General features: G+C 46.5%; 2 protein-coding genes across 6 annotated transcripts in view; one reads left to right on the top strand and one right to left on the bottom strand.

The window, feature by feature from the left end:
- SULF2 (sulfatase 2) overlaps positions 1-11,365 on the top strand; it is a 117,172-nt gene extending 105,807 nt beyond the window's left edge. For 3 of the 5 annotated variants that reach the window (XM_019636991.1, XM_019636989.1, XM_019636994.1), the window contains exons 12-21: positions 3,997-4,225; positions 4,361-4,457; positions 4,898-4,992; positions 5,910-5,969; positions 6,644-6,813; positions 7,043-7,185; positions 8,239-8,362; positions 9,118-9,151; positions 9,377-9,430; positions 10,413-11,261. In XM_019636991.1, coding sequence (XP_019492536.1) covers positions 3,997-4,225; positions 4,361-4,457; positions 4,898-4,992; positions 5,910-5,969; positions 6,644-6,813; positions 7,043-7,185; positions 8,239-8,362; positions 9,118-9,151; positions 9,377-9,430; positions 10,413-10,443 — 1,037 coding nt within the window. In that variant the 3' untranslated portion in view covers positions 10,444-11,261. Of the gene's footprint in view, positions 1-3,996; positions 4,226-4,360; positions 4,458-4,897; positions 4,993-5,909; positions 5,970-6,643; positions 6,814-7,042; positions 7,186-8,238; positions 8,363-9,117; positions 9,152-9,376; positions 9,431-10,412 lie in introns of all 5 variants that reach the window. The other 2 variants (XM_019636990.1, XM_019636993.1) reach the window with 1 other exon arrangement.
- Positions 11,366-11,973: 608 nt separating this feature from the next.
- Positions 11,974-20,692, bottom strand: part of NCOA3 (nuclear receptor coactivator 3) — a 101,630-nt gene continuing 92,911 nt past the window's right edge. Inside the window, exons 19-24 of the mRNA XM_019636995.1 lie at positions 19,934-20,227; positions 18,721-18,825; positions 17,163-17,394; positions 16,194-16,368; positions 15,737-15,878; positions 11,974-15,437 (exon numbers count right to left, since the gene is read on the bottom strand). Of these exons, the coding sequence (XP_019492540.1) occupies positions 15,426-15,437; positions 15,737-15,878; positions 16,194-16,368; positions 17,163-17,394; positions 18,721-18,825; positions 19,934-20,227 (960 nt within the window). The 3' untranslated portion in view covers positions 11,974-15,425. The remainder of the gene's footprint in view (positions 15,438-15,736; positions 15,879-16,193; positions 16,369-17,162; positions 17,395-18,720; positions 18,826-19,933; positions 20,228-20,692) is intronic.

Below are 20,692 nucleotides of genomic sequence, written 5' to 3'. Positions count from 1 at the left end.
CGCCGGGTGCTGAAAACTTGACCAGTTCTGTTTCACGTCATCCTCCAAAGAGCCTTGTAAGGCAGGTACCATCATGAGAACACAGCTCACGGCTTGCGGTGGTCGCACCTTGGCTCAGGATTTGTACCCCAGCAAATTCCAGAGCCTAAAGTCCTGGCCACTGGGTTATGAAGCACCCTCCCCAGTACGTGTGGGAAGGCACCTCTGGGACCCTGGAAACAAAGACAACAAGGGTGACAGGGAGAGCGAGTGGTGTGGCTTCAGTCCAGGGAAAAGTTTACACAAGGGCTGGCTGACCTTCTTCTGTGAAGGGCCAGAGAGTAAATATTGGCGGCTTCACGGGCTAAGCGGTCTCCGTCTCAACTACTCAGTTCTGTCACCGCAGCCAGAAAACAGGCATGGACTCTGTAAACGGATGAGAGTAGCTTATTTACAGAATCAGGCAGAGGGCTGGAGAGTGTGGGACCCCTGGGTTTGTGGCTGGGGGGGTAGAGGGCAGGACGATGCAAGGCAGCTGGCTCCCAAGCAAAACAAAGGAGCAGAAAGAACCCAGTGGGTCCATTTCATGGCCGGTTGGGCAGGTGTGACCTGCTCCCCATAGGGGGATCAGCTCAGTACTGTGTGTATCAGGGGCCCAGCCCTGTGGCTTCAGGGAGGAGAAAGCTGCCCAGGGCCAGAAAAGGCCCAAGGTTTTGCCAAAGAGGTGATGCCTCTCCTGGACCTGGGCCCTGGATCCTCTGGCCCGTGGAACTCTGATACAAGGAGCCTGAGAACTGAAAGATGCCAACAGCTGCCCCAAGAAAACGGGCAGCAAGACCGGATCCTGGAGCCTTGGGCGGGGGCCACCTGGAAACAGGAGTCCCTTTCTCCCTTCCTGGGTTCCGCCGCCGCCGCCGCCGCCGCCGCCGCCGCCGCCGCCGCCGCCACCGGCGCCACCGGCCTCCAGCCAGTCCTTGGGCGCCACCTGGTGGTCATATGGAGCCAAACAGGAACGTGGGCCCTTCACTCAAGGGCCAGACCTGAGTGATGTGCTCAGTTTTAAAACAAGAGTGGTGGGGACTGGCGAACTGGGGAACACACTGCCTAAAGGGGCAGCGCGTCAGCGCCTGCAGCCTGTCGTGCAGGCCTGTGGCCCCAGCAGTTAGGCACATTTTCTGTTTGCTCTTCAAAACCTGGAAATCTGCACTCCTACGTGACCACACACACCCCTTTTTCTTAGTGTTAGCAATTTGATCAAATTTGTCTTTTGATATACAGAAAATACAAGAAACCTGGGCTCTGGCTTCAGCCTGCATGCCCTGTTTTCAATAGCTGACTGAGCGCTTGCTCACTGCCTACCTGGTGGAGCGCATCCAGCTCACTGCTGGGGAAACTGGGACTTGGAGAAGCGAAGTGGCGTCCCCAAGCCTCTCCTCTTTCTATCCAGAAGAATGTGCTTCCTTTTTTGGGTTTGGGGGATTTTTTGTTTTTTATTGCAGCGTAACTGACATGTAACAGTATATTAGTTTCGGTTGTACAACATAATGATGTAATGCTTGTATTTGTTAGGAAATGACCACCACAACAAGTCCACATAAGACACAACCTGTCACCATCGTTACAAAAAAATGTTTTTCTTGTGATAAGCACTTTTCAGATCTACTCTCTTAGCAGCTTTCAGATATGTGGCACATTATTCATTACAGTCACCGTGCTGTCCATTCGAGCCCCAGGACTTTTGTAACTGGAAATTGGTACCTTCTGACTCCCATCACCCATTCTCTGCATTCCTCCACCCCCTCTGGGAACCACCCATCTATTTTCTGTATCTATGAGCCTGGGGGATTGGAGGCATTTTTGTGGGATTTTTTAGATTCCATATGTAAGTGAGATCATCAAGTGACTGTCTTTCTCTGACTTATTTCACTTGGCATCATGCCCTCGAGGTCCATCATGTCGTAAATGGCAAGATTTCCTTTTTATGGCTGAGTGGTAGTCCCTTTATATATGCACCACACCTTCTTTATCCATTCATCCATCGATGGGCACGGGTTGTTTCCTTACCTTGGCTGTTGTTAATAATGCTGTGATGAACATAGGGATGAATAATTATCGTTTTGAGTTAAGTGTTTTCATTTTCTTTGGATAAATACCCAGGAGTGGAATTGCTGGGTCATATGGGTAGTTCTAGTTTTAAGTTTTTCAGGAACCTCTCTACTGTTCTCCATAGTGGCTGCACCAATTTACATTCCCACCAACAGTGCATAAGGGTTCCCTTTTCTCCACATCCTCACCAACACTTATTTCTTATCTTTCTGATAATGCCCATTCTAATATGCAGTGTGATGGTATTTTATCGTGGTTTTGATTTGCATTTCCCTGATGATTAGCGATGCTGAGCACCTTTTCATATGTCTGTTGTCCATGTGTATGTCTTCTTTGGGAAAATGTCTCTTCAGGTCCTCTGCCCCTTTTTTTAATTGGATTGTTTGGTTTTTCGCTATTGAGTTGTATGAGTCTTTATACATTTTGGATATTAGCCCCTTATCATAGTTTTTATCATAAATGGATGTTACGTTTTGTCAAATGCTTTTTCTTTTTTTTTTTAGCTGAGCCATCCTGCCACCTGTTGGCAGCTCAGCAGCTGCTCAGCTTGGGCCGGGACTCGAACTGCTGTTGCTCAGAGCACAAACTCTTGAGCGAGCTCTTAACCAACTGAGCCACTCGGCCGGCCCTTGTCAAATGCTTTTTCTGCATCTACTGAGATCATATGATCTTTATCCCTCATTTTGTTAATGTGGTGTATGTATCACATTGATTTGCAGACATTAAACCACTTTGGCATCCCAGGAATAAATCCCACTTATGGTGGTGTGTGATCCTTTTAATGTATTCTTGAATTCGGTTTGCTAATATTTTGCTAAGGGTTTTTGCATTCTATGTTCATCAGAGATGTTGGCCTGTAATTTTCTTTTCTTGTGGTGTCCTCGTCTGGTTTTGCTGGCCTCGTAAAAAGAGTTTGGAAGTGTTCCCTCCTCTTCTATTTTTTGGACAAGTTTGATTGTTCTTAATTCTTCTTTGAATGTTTGGTAGAATTCACCAGTGAGGCCGTCTGTTCCTGGGCTTTTGTTGGGATGTTTCTGGTTACCGATTCAATCTCCTTAATGTTTTTATATCCACTTTACTTTTATTACCTTTTTCAAACTGAGGGGAAGAAGTTCACATAACACAAAATTCACAATTTTTAAGTATACAAATCAGAAACATTGAATACATTCACAATGTAGTGCAACCAGCAGCTCTAGTTCTAACACCTTCCCATCACTCCAAAAGGAAACCCCATTACCCCCACTCCCCCATTCCATGGCAATCACTAATTTGCTTTCTGTTTGATGTCTATGCCTATTCTGGACATTTCATATAGACTCATACAATATGTGACCTTCTGTGTCTGGCTTCTGTCACCTAGCACAGTGTTTATGGCGTGTATCTGCATCGTAGCATTATTGCTTTCTGCCTTTATGGCCGAATATTCCATTGCATGAATGTTCCAGTGTGTTTATCTAGCCATAGCTCTTTTCTTGAGGTCATCTCAAGCCAACCCCTTCTTAGCGTTAGGACTTCAGTTTCCCCAGGTGAATCACCTTGAGGTCCTTTGCGTTAGGACTTCAGTTTCCCCAGGTGAATCACCTTGAGGTCCTTTGCGTTAGGACTTCAGTTTCCCCAGGTGAATCACCTTGAGGTCCTTTGCGTTAGGACTTCAGTTTCCCCAGGTGAATCACCTTGAGGTCCTTTGCGTTAGGACTTCAGTTTCCCCAGGTGAATCACCTTGAGGTCCTTTGCACTGCAGTCCGGGACCTGCTTCCCAGGTGCGTGGGTTTCATGAGCCCGCTCATCTCAGGCAACACTGAGCCTCTCGCTTGGGAGTGTGGCCCTCCCTGGATCGAGAGCCTGCTCTTAGGGAGCCGGGCAGCCTTCCAGGCTCTCCTGACCCAGCCACCCCTCTGACGCCCACAGAGTACAAGGCCAGCTATTCCCGTAATCGCTCCATCCGCTCAGTGGCCATCGAGTTGGACGGCAAGGTACACCACATAGGTCTGGATGATGCATCGCAGCTCCGCAACCTTACCAAGCGGCACTGGCCAGGGGCCCCTGAGGACCAAGACGACAAGGACGGCGGTGACTTCAGTGGCACTGGAGGCCTTCCAGACAACTCAGCCCCCAACCCCATTAAAGTCACACATCGGTGAGAGTACAGGCAGAGGTTGGGGTAAAAGTGGGCAGGCTGGACCTTGGCAGGGGCGCCCACACCTCTTGGGCCCCTGGCTGGGCTCCCCCACCCCCTCAGGGCCACATGTGATCCATCTCCTCTCTCACACAGGTGCTACATCTTAGAGAACGACACAGTCCAGTGTGACCTGGACCTGTACAAGTCCCTGCAGGCCTGGAAGGACCACAAGCTGCACATCGACCATGAGGTGACAGAAGTCTGGGCAGGGAGCTGTTTCTCACCACATGAGCTCCAGGGGACCACCAGCCACACTGGGAGGGAAGTGAGGCCCCCACAGAACCCTCAACGCGGGGACAGGAACATCAGTCCTAGCGTCAGACAGACAGCGTCCCCACAGCCGGCTGCTGAGGGGAGGCCAGTGCGGTCACATCACTCCCCTTCCTGACAAGCTGTTCGCACTACATTTAGTCCTTTCAACAAGTCTGGCGGGGAGGGGGGCAGGCATTTTAGTCCTCAGTGGGTGAAACTTGTTCTCAGGCAGGACTGGACACAGGAAGAATGGCTCTCAGTTCCTTTGCTGGAATCTGGCTCCTTCAGGTGGAACCCTCTCAGCACCCACAGATGTGGGCAGTGGCCACCCCTTCTCACCCAGCCCCCCCGAGTTTCATGACCTCCTGTCTCTCTCAGATCGAAACCCTGCAGAACAAAATTAAGAACCTGAGGGAAGTCCGAGGTCATCTGAAGAAAAAACGGCCAGAAGAATGTGACTGTCACAAAATCAGGTGAGGAGGTAGCAAAGGGACCTCAGTGAGGCCCCTTAGCGGCCCTGCAGGACCACTGCTGGGGACACAGCCTTCCCTCAGCGACTCCTTTCATTATTTTTATATCCCTGTCTGCTCCCTCTGGGTAAAAACGAACAATCTGTAGTCTTTCATATCCTGATGTCAGCCACTGAGCATCTGTCGGCGCTGCTCAGGTAGCCTGCCATGTGCCCCGATTTACGCACTGCTGACAGAGGCAGTCTCGCGATAAGTGAAGCTGATCCCCAGGAGGACAAAGGGCCTCTGCCCACTGCCTTTCCGGGAACAGCCCGTGTGGCCCGAGGTCCACATGACCAGCTCAGAGAAGCCCTGTCCAGTACGACGTGCGATGACGGAAATGGGCGGTGTCGGTGCGGCCCAGTATGGTGGCCACCAGCCACGGGTGGCTACTGAGCACTTGAAATGTGGCAACGTGACTGAGGAACTGAATTTGTAGTTTACTTTAAACGGACATAGCTACATGTGGCCACCGGACCTAACAGCCCAGCTGTAGTCTCTGCTACCTTCCCAGAAAGGGATCGCAAGACATGGGCTCCACCCGGGCTGGCCCTGACCAAGCGTGAATTGGGCAGGGACCTGGAGACCACCAGCCACCTGGAGATGCAGAGGCTGAAGCCACACGGAGCCAGGCCAGCCTCCAGTGTCGGCTAACTTAACACCTACCCTCTGAGTCTGGCTGGCTCCAGGCCTTCAGCCAGGGGCTCCCAGCTCACACTTGGAGGAAGGAGCCAGGCTGGCTGCCCCCCTGGGGTAGTACCCTCCCCCGCACTGCATCAGAAACGGATGGGTCCCAGGGTACCAGTCTGTACGTACCCACCCACGACAGTTGCCATGTAAAGCAGGTTCTGAAACCTGGGGTTGGGGGGGGTCTGTTACAGTTACCATACCCAGCACAAAGGCCGCCTCAAGCACAAGGGCTCCAGTCTGCATCCTTTCAGGTAAGGGCAGCTTAAGCCCAGGGGAGAGATGCAGGGGCCGGTGGGAGGAGCTTGTCCTCCCTTCAGCTAAAACAAACTAGAAGAAGTCCCCGCCTTTCCCTAGGACAGCAGTTCTCAGCCTTCCTAATGCCGCGACCCCTTAATACAGTTCCTCATGTTGTGGTGACCCCCACAACCATAAAATTATTTTCGTTGCTACGCTATAACTGTAATTTTGCTACTGTTATGAATCGTAATGTTAAGTATCTTTTTGTTTTCCGATGGTCTTAGGCGACCCCTGTGAAAGGGCCGTTGGACCCCCAAAGAGGTCTCGACCCACAGGTTGAGAACCGCTGCCCTAGGACGTCCTAGGCAGCCCTTACAAGATCTCTGACTGCCAGGTCGAGGTCTCCATGCGCCCCCCTGTGGCTGGAGGGGGTTACTGCAACCCCACCACGTGGGGCGGGCCACAGAGAACAGGTGTAAGCAGTCCTAGCAGACCCCTAGTTCTCTCTCTCTGCCGCCTTGGACTGGCAGTGGGACTTGGGCAAGGGTCCTTCCCTTTGGGGACACCCTATTGCTGTGCCCACAGTTTCCTAGACAGGAAGGGCAGAGGTCCAGGTTCATTGATCCCTGGGAGGCTCTAAGGTGGGGGCCCAAGGGAGGTGTGAGGGGTTGGCCTTATGTGCCCCTAGGAAGGGGCTGCAGGAGAAGGACAAGGTGTGGCTGCTGCGGGAGCAGAAGCGCAAGAAGAAACTCCGCAAGCTGCTCAAGAGACTGCAGAACAACGACACGTGCAGCATGCCAGGCCTCACATGCTTTACCCACGACAACCAGCACTGGCAGACTGCGCCTCTCTGGACACGTGAGCAGGCCTGGGGCAGGCCCAGGGCGGAGGGACTTCTCCGGGCCTCACAGGGACCCACCGTAACAGACCCTGCAGGTCTTGCGGGAACAGGTTCCCTGACATCAAGGGTCAGCGAGCACTCCCAACGGGGACTGGCTCGGGGGCCATCACGACAGGAATTCCTGTTGGCAGATGGGGGTCTCTTCCTGCGGGCACGTTCAGGGCGGGCTCTCTCTTCCCTTGGCAGTGGGGCCCTTCTGTGCCTGCACCAGCGCCAACAACAACACCTACTGGTGCATGCGGACAATCAACGAGACCCACAATTTCCTCTTCTGTGAATTTGCCACCGGATTCCTCGAGTACTTTGATCTCAACACAGACCCCTACCAGGTACAGACACCCCAAGCTGGAGAACTGGCGGGGAGGGTTCCCCAGGTGCTGCCAGTTAGGTCCCCCTGAGGAAGCGATGAGTTTCCCTAAGTCTCACTAAGTCCCTAAGCCAGTAGAAGGGAGCTGTGACGCCTCCGGGAGCACTGGGCCTCCATTTTCTAGATGTCTGCAGCCTCTTCCTCTGCACTAAGCACTGGCAATGTGAACGCAGGCTGTGTGGCGACTTGTGAAGACTCCCAGACTGGAGCTTCAGGGGTCCACGGGGTCAGGCCACGCCTGCACCCCCCAGGGCCTACAGGGACAGGAGCTAACAGTCTTTCAGACTTACTGCGTGCCAGGCACTTTCCTAAGTGCTTCCATTATTAAATCACGTGGACACATATGTGACTGAAGCACCCCAGAACACGAGACAGAAAGCCACAGAGTCTCTGAGTGGCACACACGTGCCACCCTGAGCCTCGGCACTACAGCTTCTCTGTAGTGTGGCCTCGGCCGTGCCATTCTCCAGTGTTTCCCCCCAAAAAAAGCGGAAATCAAGTGTTTTACATGAACTCTCCTTTTTAAGTGCCGGCAATTCTGTGCTCTGGTTTTGCTGTTTTATTTGCTCTCTCGAAGGCTGCCAGTCTTCGTCCTTAGAAGGTCATCCTGTATTTTACAAACGGGGATGGCAGAGCTCCCAGCAAGGCAAGGGCCCAGGTCACTACCCATCCCTTCCCCCTTGGCTGCCTCCCCATCAGGGAGAACTGAGGGACTGGAAGTGAGGGCTGCTTAAAATGCAGGGCTCAGAAGGGCTCCTTTCCAAGCTTGGTTCCTGACCAGTGGGGCTCCAGGTCAGCATTAAGTACAGAGAGGTGGTTTTTATTCTCATGACTTTTCATTCTCATGGGACTAGAGGCAAAAGGTAGTCCAGCTCTTGCAGCAGTAGAGGTTACCGCCCCACTGTACCTGCAACTACTCCCAGCCTGCCTGAAGTCAGCACCCCGGTTGGTAGCAGAGGATTGGGGGGGAGTCCCTGCACTCACCTTGTTGCTAACCTACCTTTGTTCGAACCAGCTGATGAATGCAGTGAATACACTGGACAGGGATGTCCTCAATCAGCTGCATGTGCAGCTCATGGAGCTGAGGAGCTGCAAGGGTTACAAACAGTGTAACCCCCGGACCCGAAACATGGAGCTGGGTGAGTAGGCTCTACCGCGTGGGGCCTGCAAAGACCGAGGTCAGTCTTTGGATGCTGATCTGGGAAGGGATTTGGGAGGTCATGTCTGGTCCGAAGAGTGGACCCAGAATCACCAGGAGTTGGTGAATTCTCTCCAGTAGCTGAAATATCACTTTCCTAACGTCCATCAACTGCTGCTTTTATGGTCCTAAGTACCATCACTCAAATGATGTGCCAGCCACTGTGCTAAGTGTTTTATATGCATGAACTGATAATCTGTATGACAACCCTCTGAGGTGCATCTGCTTGTCATCATTTTATGGATGAGTCAAGTGACCAGGTCAGCTGACTCCAAAGCCCACGCACTTGGTCCCACGACCATATCCTCCAAGAAACTTGCCAAGTGAAACCCAGGATCTCCCCCAGCACCCCACCTTTTTCAGAGCGCTTGGCTTTCTGTCCTCTGTGGCGTTAGGTGTTCATGCCCAAACCTGCCCCCCTAGCCATGACCAAGGTCAGTGTTGAATGAATGCATCAGGGTCCTAAAACTAATATGACACTAGGGTGTAGGCTGTCTACCCGGCTACCTTAGGGAGAGCTCACCTCTTAATTCACTCATCTGCCTAGGGAACACTAACAACATCATGGGTTTGTAACAAAATGCCAAAGGGATTTTTAAAAAGAAAAAAAAAAGGCGGTTATAAAGTTCGTCAATGCTTGTGCCATTTCCCCCCTAAATTATCTGTTTCTGTCTTGTTCATTTCTCGCTCATTTAGGACTTAAAGATGGAGGAAGCTATGAGCAATACAGGTATTTGGTTTTGTTTTTAAAGCCTGGGAACGGTCCCATACGGAGGCCCACCCTGTGGTCTAACCTCTGTGAGGCTGCAGGTGTTAGGCTGAGACACCAGGGGCCTGATCACCCACCAGCAACAGGTGTCACCTAAGAGACCTTCTTTGTATTGTTCTTTGGGGGAAACTTTTCTTTCTTGGTGATGGTTAACACTCATTCTCCTTTTGACACTTGAAAACTTAGGCAGTTTCAGCGTCGAAAGTGGCCAGAAATGAAGAGACCTTCTTCCAAATCACTGTGAGTTGGGGAACCAGTTTACAGATAGCGATCTGGCTCTGGCTTGCTTCGTTTTGCCCAGGCTATTCTGTGTGCATGCCAATTCTTATTCCTCTCACCTGTTCCCACAGTGAGAGGGAGAGCAGGAGTGTACGTCTTTTCTGTCAGGTGACATACCTGAATACATGCCATGTTTTAGATTAATACTTTGTGTCTAATACACACTGTTGTTCTTGCCACAATAATCTGCCTGGTAAACTCAAGGTATCAGAGGCTGAGAAGCATTTAAATGTCATGTAAGTGCCAGACACCTTGAAGGCTGTGGCTGCCGAAGGGCTCCCTGGTCCATAACGTCAGCAGCAGGAGGCCTCAGTAGATGGTTTCCAAAACATCCATGCTACAGACTCTGTCCAGAGCCAACAGAGGCTGGCAGGGGCTGTGGCAACCTAGACAGGTCACGTCAAGTCTAAAGGGAACAGCATGAATGTGATAAAGTTTGTTTGAATCCTCTAATTCATCAGGAAAATCCAAAAACTCCAAATATATGTGAGAATGTTTTGTTAACATCGGCAATTAATTTGACATGAAGTTACTTACCATGCAGACAGAAACCCCCTTGGTGAGCTGCCATTTGCAACCTCTGACCTACTCATTTATGTGCCTATAAACCTAAGCAGCTTCTAATAGGACCATGGTAACGGGCTGGCTAAGGATTTTTTTGGTGCTCCAGAATTAAGGCACATAATCTTTACATCTCACATTCTCTTTGGCCACTATATTGTACCCCAATCTTTAAATCCCATCTTTGCCAGCCACTGAGTGTGTAAGCCAAGTGAAAATCTGGACAATTCAGTGGTAGCAAGCCCTTTTCTAAGGGACCTAGAAATGTTCCTTCTCAGCAGCCACATCCTTGAAGCAAAGCTTACTCGCCTGTGGAGCTAATGAAGCAGTCCACAAGCAGCATGATGATCAGATGCTAAGATGAGTTTCCTTTGTTCTACAGGGGACAGCTGTGGGAAGGCTGGGAAGGCTAAGCAGCATGAGACGGACCTCAAAACCAGAGGCATCCTCTGACTGTACAGACAGTGGATAACCATGTATGATTTCAAGCAGACCCCATGCTGTTAGCCAGGAGACCTGAGAGACACAGAATTTGCTTTCAGTCAACATGGCGACTTCTGGAAGAGAACCACCAGGAGCAGTGATTCGTCAGGAAGTCCATTTTCGCCCCTGCTTTTGCTTTGGATTATACCTCACCAGCTGCACAATATGCATTTTCCTATCAAAACGTCACCACTAACCCTCTCTGAGAGGCTTCGAGGGAAAAGAACAAAGAGAGATTTCTTGGAAATTTCCCCCAAGGGTGAAAAGTCACTGGAATTTTGTTAAACCATAACGAAAGAACAACTCTGTTGTAAGTTCTCTTATCTTCTGGTTTGTCACGAAGAAGGAAGCAGGACAGAGGCAGCTGCTGGAAATGGTGCAGTCTGACAGCGAGTCAATAGCACAAAAGAAGGGACCCTTACCTAGCACCGAAACTCTGGCTGCCTCTGAAGAAAGCAACTTCCCTGTATATATGTGACTATTTCCATGTGACCAGCGTGGGCACTTTCAGGGGACTCTGACTGGTGAGAAATCCCCTTCTGAAGCCCGGTGGTGTCAGAGGACGCTCGGTGGCCCGTGTAAGAGCAAGCAAGCCCTTGCCGTTGTGGACACGCCCCTGCCTGACCAGATACCATTTCTCCCACTATTCCTCTGTTATCTGTCCCAGAACTAATGTTTTTTCAAGTACTGAAAAGAAATGAAGTTGATGTATGTCCCAAGTTTTAATGAAACTGTATTTGTAAAGAAATTTTGTAGTCTTAAGTATTGTCATACGATGTTCAAAAGCCCGGCCTATGACCAGCAGTTGGTATGAGGTAACCTTTGACATTTTGTAAAAGGCCATTCTTGGGAGTTTTTTGGTGTGCTTGGTTTTTTAAAAAAAAATCATTCAAGACACTACCAGTCAACAACACCTTTTTGGAAAGAGACACCTTGGACTTAAAAAGAGAACAGATGGTTATAAATTAATGACTAAATTTTACCATAGTTCAGGGACCTCACAGGTAAGTCTCACATTGCACCAGTGTTAGGCCCTCAGTTAAAAAGTTTTAATCAACTGCAAAGCCGTTCACCTCAACTAACCCTCCTCTGTGTCCCAGGCGGTCTAACCTGGTAGAGGGAGCTGTCACAATGCTAGAATGGGAGGGGAAGGAGGAACTGCAGCCATCAACTAGTCCAACCCCTTTCTCATGTAACAGGTGATTATGACTCCCCAACCACTCACTCACCTTTAGTTAGAACAGTTCCATGCTTTGCAAGATTTCTTTTTGGAACATGTTTGCAGAATATAATCTCCAGTGTTACTGTTTCTATGGCTGCGGACAATAAGAGGCATTTAGGAAGAAAAAAAATTTTTTAGCCTCACAGAAACTGTTACCATTGTTTGAAATAGGATTCCTTAACCTTTTTTACCCTTAATCCAATAGGGATTTTTTTTTCTTTTAATCAATAAAGCAAGCTTCGATTTTAAATAGAAACCTTTATTTACAATGACACCCAAAATGATCAGCAAAACAGTCATAGCTTATCACACAACCATCTCATAAGTTACCCCATGTGGTTTGGATTCTTTGCAGTGTAAAGAATGATTTAGATTTCTTAAAAGCAACATTTAATGTAAACTTGATTGAAATTGAATTCATCCTCAATACTGTAAGTCAATTCCTGAGAATTTAAATATTGCTCTCAGAATGACATTTCCATCTTCTTCAAAATTCCACACACTGGAAAGAAAGAGAAAGAAAGAACACCCTGCTCACTCCTCAGCAGCTTGCCCGGGGCTGAACAGCAGCTCCTGCTCCTCTACAGCGGGAGTGAAACTCCATCTACCCTAGAGATTTTGCTCCCACGGATTTCCCACTTGTGAATAAAACTCATGGCTTCTGCAAATAAAAAGGGAACTGGAAGGGCATGTGGGTAACCGGCAATCCACCCTGTTCCTTTCCGGCTGCATCTATCTCTGGTCAAAGAATTTCTAGGACAGCAAGCCAAGTATGTTCTACAGTCCCCGCCCCGTACACCCCCAACTCACCTCAGACGTTAAATACTGATTAAGCAGTCCTGTTGATTGATATTTACACCTTTTCATCAAGACGCACAATTTAGAAAAGTGACATCATAACAGGATCATTAACAATGACTTTCTATTTGTTTTCAAAGGAAGAAACATGTATCTCCTTTATATCATTTTGATCTTTAAAAAATATATATTTATATATCTTTGGATTCAGCAAAAAGTTGGTGTACTGGAAATATCTCACATTCTAAAAGTAGATGAAAAGATTACTTACATTGTTCACCCAACAGATACCAAGGTTTAAAAAAGGGGGATTGGGGGGGGGGGGTTTGAGGAGAGGTAGGCAGCAGGAGTACAAAGAGAATCATCCAAAAAAGATAAAAGGGCAATAAAGGTTAAAAACAACAAATTATCTCAAAGACTGTATCCATTAAAAGAAAATCAAAATCTTAAGTCTGCACCAATAAAATGAACAAGTAGAAAATATAAAAACTTATAATAAACTTCATTTTTTTTTTTTCCCCATATAAAAAGGAGGTGCTGCCTTCCAGTTAACCTGGAGTCAGGGCTAAGGAAAAGAATCACAAAACTTTATTTTCCTGTTTTGTTTTTAATTAATTTTGAAAAGTCAAGAAAGGTAAGAGCACCGCACCATTCTGTTTTTCCCCACGCACACGTGACTTAAGGTTCAGGTTCAGGTACACCTGACACAACTGTGTCTAAGAAGAGAGACTCGATCCAGCTGTGCCTCTGTCTCCAGACAGGAGGATATGTTATCTGAAAAATACAGGCCACTATAATGGAAGTTGATGGATTTACAATCTTAGATTTTTTTAACTGGGCAGGAGGGGAGGGGGTGTCAGACTTAAATCCACTCTAGTGGTGGTTCTGGAAATACAGGTTTCATTTACTCATAAGCAAGTCAAAGAAATCAAATGATCTTACCTTCAGAGATGCCTAGAAAGATTTAGCTAAATGTGTGTTAAATAAAAAAATAACTGGCTGTCAGTTATTGCTAGGAAATGACACCAAGGCTAGCACAGACATGTGAAATTCATAGATATAACAACCCAATTTCACTCAGTTGTTTGAACCTAATAAAGTAAACCAGATACAAAGAATTAAACTTGATTTTCCCCCCCTATTCCCAACTGACCAGGACACGTGTCAGGGAGGAGTGCAAAGGTGCTCACAGGCTGCAGCTCTGAATCACGCAAAACTGACTCTTCTGAGTCCTTAAGAAATAACCATAACACTATTCCTATTCTCAGGGCCGGGGAAAACATCACATTAGTGGAATGACAAGACAGCTGAGCAGACACTAGAAACCACACATCGAGGATTCTACTCCTGAGAGCTCAGTGTGGGATTCAGGTCCTAGCAACCGAAACCTTAGAGCAATCCTCAAATGGATGAAAAGACAACATATTCAATTAAAAAAAAAAAAAGAACTCTTTTCCTATTGTTCAATTTATGGACCGCTTAAAATCCAAGATTCTTTTTTTAAATCAAATTGCTTGATCTTTTAAAATTCTTGATACCTTTTTTTTTTTAAGTTTATTTCCCCCATGTCTATTCTTTCCCCAAAAATTAACAAAGTGCTTAGTTCTGGTAGAAGAATTTAAAAAAAAAAAATTTAAATGCCTACATCTACACAAATGATCTCTTTAAAAAAGCTTTTCGATTAAGAGATTGAAAAGAGCGAGGCATCGAAGGCTGGCCAGAAGGAAAAGCTTTGGACTGCTGTCCCCTCCCCCCAGGCCACAAAATTCAGGGGATGTCTCTTCTGTTTGTAACCTTACCACGCTGGGCTTACTGAAATCAACAATGTTAAATATTTAGCTTCACAAACTCTGTAAAAATGAGTTGTTGTGACCTACAAAAAAGGTATATACATATTTTACATAATATAATATCTTAACGGTCCTATTTACAAAAGAAAGTCTATTCACAGAAACACTGCGAAATTCTGATTCAGAATGCAGTACCTGGCCTTGGGTTTTCTGCAGTTTAGTCTCAAAAAGCGTTATTGCTCTACCATATAGGCAAAGGGTGACACCAGTACTTTCAACAACGACAACAAAAAAATCATAGTTCTTGTCTTACAGGTTAGACAAAAACCAGGAATGTGGTTCACCATTCCTCAAGACCTCAAGAATATTGCATTTATCCATTCCTTTTTAAATAAAGTGCACTCGGCTGCACGTTAGCATGCGAAAAATTGCTACTGTTGCAATTAAATACTGTCATCTCATTTTCCCTTCTGCAAGGCCATTTGACATCGAGGACAATTCCTGGAGGTGAAGTATGACAGAACGTTAAGGGTCAATGAAAATCCTAGCTACAGCCTAGGACGACCAAGACTAGGTGGGAGCAACTCAACGCTCGTTAGAGGTGAGAACTCAGAAACAGAACCCCACAGGAGGGAACTCCCTGTAGTAATAAAACAAATGAAGGCTGGCTCTACACTCTTCCTCCAATACTGCAACTATGGAAACCCAGACGTGCCAATCTCTTGATTTCTCCGAATGTTCTCTGGCCCACCTACATTTAATTGAAAAACTGGATAGCCAGACAGAGAGAAGGGACACAGGCGAGTTTTGTGATCAGTAACACTCTGTCACCTCCAAAATCACCCCAAGAGGCAGAATGCCAAAAATATCTCTGTTTTGAACACCATGATACATAAGGGAAAAAAACAAACAGGTAGATACTGCACTTCAGCTTAAAATCCAGTCCTACTCAAAAGACATCACTAGGAATACCCTTGATGGAGATCAGAGTGGGCCCTTTCTTCACAGCTGGATGCCTAGAACAATGATTCTTGACTCCCGGATAGTCCCAGTGCAGTGTCATTTGTACAGTGATTTCCTTGGAGGTCCTGGTGTAGAGATGTCAGCAGTATTTCTGTTTGTAACAAGAAGAAATGTGAGTGAAACGCTCTGCACAGAAGACTCCACACGTCTATACTGCCGACCTGCAACACGGCTCCGGCTGGCTGGTTCAGATCCCTAAGATCTCATATCACCAAAGCCATCTCATGGCCCAATGCCTCCAAACCAAAAGCTTTTTCAATGACTCTATTTTTAAGTTTTTCATCCAAGTTAAAAATCCACCTAGGACCTTTAGGTTACAGTTGAGGCTTTGGTTCTCTCCAGAAAACAAGAAAAACTTTTTGAGAAAGTAACGAACAGACCCCCCCGTACCTGATCAGGGCCCATGGGCATGCCAGACATGGGCATGGAGTTCATGTTCACCTGCGCCATGGGACCGCTGCTGCCGTTCATGTGCACCATGCTGTACGCGGCCGGAGCCCCCTGGTGGGCAAACTGCTGCTGGGAAAAGGAGCTGTGAAGGAAGCGCAGAATGACCCCGGTCACTCCAGAAATACAGGACTTTGCCAGATGTCGCTGTCCTTCAGCAGAGAGCAACACAAGAGAGAAAATGCCCCAACAGCCTGCCTTCTATCTTTCACAGCTGCCTGTGCTCAGTCCACAGGAAGGACCATCACAATGGAGAAGCCAAGTCACACAGTTCCTCATAGGAACCCAGGCGCTGTGATCTCAACATCCAAACAGGCTTAACTGAAAAACGCAGAGATGAATTTCCTAAACTTCTGGCACTAGAATGTGACTGACCTTTTTAAACGTCCCTGTTCTTTACCTGTTCCTGGCCAGGTTTCCTGATGGCCAGCCCTTCATTTCCGAGGACTGGTACATAGGTGCGGCCTGAGGGTGCTGCATCATGGGATTCTGGGAGGGACCCATTCTTGAGGACATCATTGCATTGGGAGGACTAGACACTCGACCAAAGGCTGGATCTGGCTGTTGTCCCATCCCTTTAAAAAAAAGAAAGAAAGAAAAATTACAATACTCAAATGCTACCTCCTTAGAAGATCAGCTTTCTAGCGTAGTTTATGTTCCTTTTTAAAGACAGGGGAGGGTGCGAAATATAAGACACAGGATATAAGACTCCAGGATGCTGCCTGCCAGTTATTCTTGCTTCTCACCAAGATGCCGACAGACTAACAGGCGCACTACATACAGAAAAGCACAGCCTAGCACACGGGAAGCACAGACTTCAATGAGCTTCGTATAGAAGGGGCTCTGTACTCACATCACTCTGTCCCTCTTTAGAGGTAGAAGAGTTCTTGTTCCCACCTGGCAGGGATGCATCCTAAAAGGTAATCTCCCCAGTCGATACCTCTGCTCCCAAGAGGAATATGCACTATTGTAATTAATATGTCTCAGTCACCAAGAAAAGGAACCCAAAAAGCCCACACAGCACGTGCCTCTCACTGACTTGACCAAGCATTCAGAGACTGTCGAGCTCTGCTATACTGAGGCACACAGGGGAGACATGGAAGACTTCCTTCCAAACTGATATGTGGGGAGCTGAAAAATCAAGACCTGAAAAAAAATACTCAGCTATGATAGACCATCTACCACAATTACAATGACCTGGGCACTAAAGTAGACATTTTTGTTCTGCTTTTTTAATTAATTTTGTTTTTCTTATAAACTAACAAGAGGAAGTGAATAGTTTTTATGCTTTTAGTATGCAACAGATCTAGTGAATCTTGTGTCTTTAGGGATGTTATTTTGAGGCAGACATTTTCACTGTCAGATTTACCATAATTTGGTGGATATGGAAACTGCTGGGGTGGAGCTGGTGGCATTGCAGGCCCTGCCAAAACCCCATCCATGCTGGGGGACGCGGTCACGTTAGGGGGTGGGCTGAAGGCCTGGGTTTGCTGCTGCTGTTGCTGCTGCTGCATCATCATTGCCACCCTCTGCTGTCGGAAGTGATGACTGAGCAGCTCTCGGCTGCGCTGGGCGACCATCTGGGCATTAAGGAAACCCTGCTGGTACCCAAGAAAGAATGCAATTACACACAAATAGCAGGAACCAGCCAATTCCGTGCATATAGTACCCCCACAATACATCAGGTATCAGAGAGAAAATAAACCCAATGCCTTTCTCTGTAATTTCGAAAAAAAAAAAAAAAAGTACAACTCGCACTAAGATAAATAAAGGCTGGCTACTGGAGGCGGGTAGAGGGTAGAGATTTGCAGAATAGAGACCTAAAAATTATTTGGGGCCAAGAGGCAAAAGCAGACAGTTTTTAAGCTTTAAATAGTTAGAAAACATTTATTTAAAAGTAGAATTTGAGGACAAACTTTTCGGAAGCTATGAAATAAAACTACAAGATGAAAAAGGGCAGGATTGAGGGTATAATGGGAAGAGGGTGATTTGAAACAAGAAGAGAAAAAACAAGGATGGGGTTATACTCGAAAAGCAGGAATCCACCCCAGAAGGTCTCGTAGTGTCTAGGCCTTCTGAAAGAGGAGGCAGAGGGTGAGGAGACGCTCGCTGGAGGTTTAGGAGGTGACACGATCCAAGTACTGGACACGGAAGCTGATTCGTGCTCTACCAGCTGGGTGAGATAATCTCCAAACAAAGCAAACTTTTATTATCTTTTCAGTAGGCATCCTGGCTTAGCTTATTACAGGATATCTGATTATCAAGAAAATGTATGTATCAGTACTTGAGTGGGCCTAAGACCACAAAACTGGGCATTCCACAGTTGTTTTTATAACAGTAATGATGAACGCTATTTCAGACCACAGTAAGGGATTTTCGTGTCGTCATTTGCCTCGTACACATGAAGAAAATACCTTAATACAGTCCCCACCTTGGACTGAGGTAGAGAGAACTTTACTATTATCCTCCCACTATGGGAAACAGGCCATCTCTAGAGGTTATTATTGAGAGTAGGATTATGTTTTATTGATTTTATTCTTTATAGTTCTAATAATTTCAAATCTTACCCAGTGAGCATGTAGTTTCAGGATCCAGGAATAGAGAAAAGTTTACAGATTTATTATCTTAAATTCCTAAAAAGTGATAGCTGTTTTCACAACACAGCAATTGATCACAGAGGAAATTAATTTTAAAACCATGACTCAGTGGTGTTAATAAAAAACGTCTCCTCCTCTGATTCTTCCTAGTCACTGACAAGAGAAGAATGACAGAGGAAAAGGGTGATCGGACCATGGGACGGGAGTTACTTTATCTGTTTAACAGACATTTACTGAGGGCCAACCACGGGCCTGGCAGGGCCCTGTGCTGGGCACAGGAGAGAAATCCAGGAGAGAAACCATGAACATGGGAAAACATGTTATTCTCACTTGGGAGTTCACCTGGGGCTGCATCATGGGCCTCATTACTGCAGCTCCACCAGCAGTGGGGTTTTCCATTTTCATTTCAAGTGCCTGCCGAGTCTGATTCAAAAACTGGGGAGAGACAAGTGGGTTAGGATACAAATGGAACGTTAAACGGGCCCAAAATAACTTTCCCAATCCTTAGCACCACCCAGCTGAAGTCATGATAGTATCTCCAAACCCATTAACCTGGTTAAGTTACATCTAAGATGAACCAGTACCCTTTCACACTTCAAAAAGGTTTATGCTGAAAAGTTCCTGGCGGGCAAGCACATGAAGCTTTATTGTTGGGCATCAGGAGAAAAAGTAAAAGTGTGATTTTGCAGCTTAAAGAGCATCTTCAACAGGAACTCAAAGGATTTGTAAAGTCACACTTTCTTTGGGATTATTTAGGCCATTGGGGAAAATAGCTTTAACTTGATCAGAGTAGCACTAAGATAAATTACCTCTTCTGTTACCATTTCCTAGCTAAATTTTATTGGGAAGAAATGGTAAAAAGTAAAATGATACCATGAGCACATTACTACAGCTTTTCCACGTATCTAACCTGACTTTCAGGAATATTCATACATTGGAAGCATCTCTGGCTCGCTGGATTCTAAACTCACTCATCTGCTTATATGGCTCAGTTCTGCCACATTTAATAACTCAGCACACCCAAGATGCAAACAACATAAATAAGTTTTAAAAGATCTGTTGGGGATTAAAGAGACAATGAAGAAAAAAATATGGCTTATCTTGGCATAGTAAAAGAGAGCTTAAGCTTAAAAAAAAAAAAAAAACACCTAGAAAGCAAGAGATTCCATAAAAAGAATGCTGAAATCAATCAGATTTAAATACTTGGTTATTACTCTTAAGGGCTTTTTTAAAAATAGAAATTATCTACCTGTAGGAATACAAAGTCATCAAGAAACAACTTTCTCCCCTAGAGGTAACCTCTGACATTTCTTACTTTTTAAGAAATGGAATATTCTTATAGAAAGGTATGTAATTCTAGTACATCGCCCTCTAATAAGAAACCACCTGTACAAATAAAATGTTATACAGAAATAAAAACAAAAGGAATTTCTTTAGTTGACAAGGGATGGAGAGCCAGTGGCAAGAGGTCTGAAAACAATTACAGAGGAGGAGGCCAAAGGTAAAGCCCCTTCCAGCCAAAGCAGAGCATGTGACTGGTTACCTGCTGGCCCTGCAGTCTCTGCTGAAGCTGCATTCTAAGTTGCTTGGGGGTGTTTGTCCGAGGTCTCATGATGTTGGCCCTCGGGTGCATTCCCTGGAGAGGAAAACTGCCTTGCTGGTTCATCTGACTCATCATCGAGTTAAAAGATGGCGGCTGGCCCTGAAGATTAAAGCCCCCTTGCATCGGAGGCCCCTGCGGTGGGTACGGCTGACCATACAGCGCTGCCTTCTGCTCCATCATTACTGCCGCTTCTTGTCCTTGGAAAACATCCTGTTTGGGCTCCAAAACTTGTCCCTTAAACATCAAACACATAAATGAACAGTGAATCACATGAAATCCAATGCTCTAAAGAAGGTGAAGAATAAAGTTAATATAGGGGAACACTGATGTTGCAGAATTCCAAAAGCAAAATCACATTTACTGTCTGAAGTCCCATGAGAACACAAACCATGCCCCGTCTTTTCATCAGCCGCATCCTGGTGCCCAGCACAAGGTCTCAAGCACACAGACACTCAAATATTTTCTGAGCCAACTATCTACAATGTATGAAGTACTTGGAGAAATACTATTTATTCCAGACCAGATTTCTGTACCAACATAGACCTCCCATGCCAAGTATAAATCAATTAAAATCACTATGCTCAATGACTTTTCATGTAATTTGTAAAAGAATGTTTTTGATAGGTAAATCAACAAAAGCTTATATACCCTGGAGTGTATTCACCCAAAGGTGGTGATGCACCACTGTCTATACTAGGG

Source organism: Hipposideros armiger, unplaced genomic scaffold (genome assembly GCF_001890085.2).
Source record: "Hipposideros armiger isolate ML-2016 unplaced genomic scaffold, ASM189008v1 scaffold_31, whole genome shotgun sequence".
Classification (NCBI taxonomy): Eukaryota; Metazoa; Chordata; class Mammalia; order Chiroptera; family Hipposideridae; genus Hipposideros; species Hipposideros armiger.
This window is presented reverse-complemented; position numbering and strand designations above follow the sequence as displayed.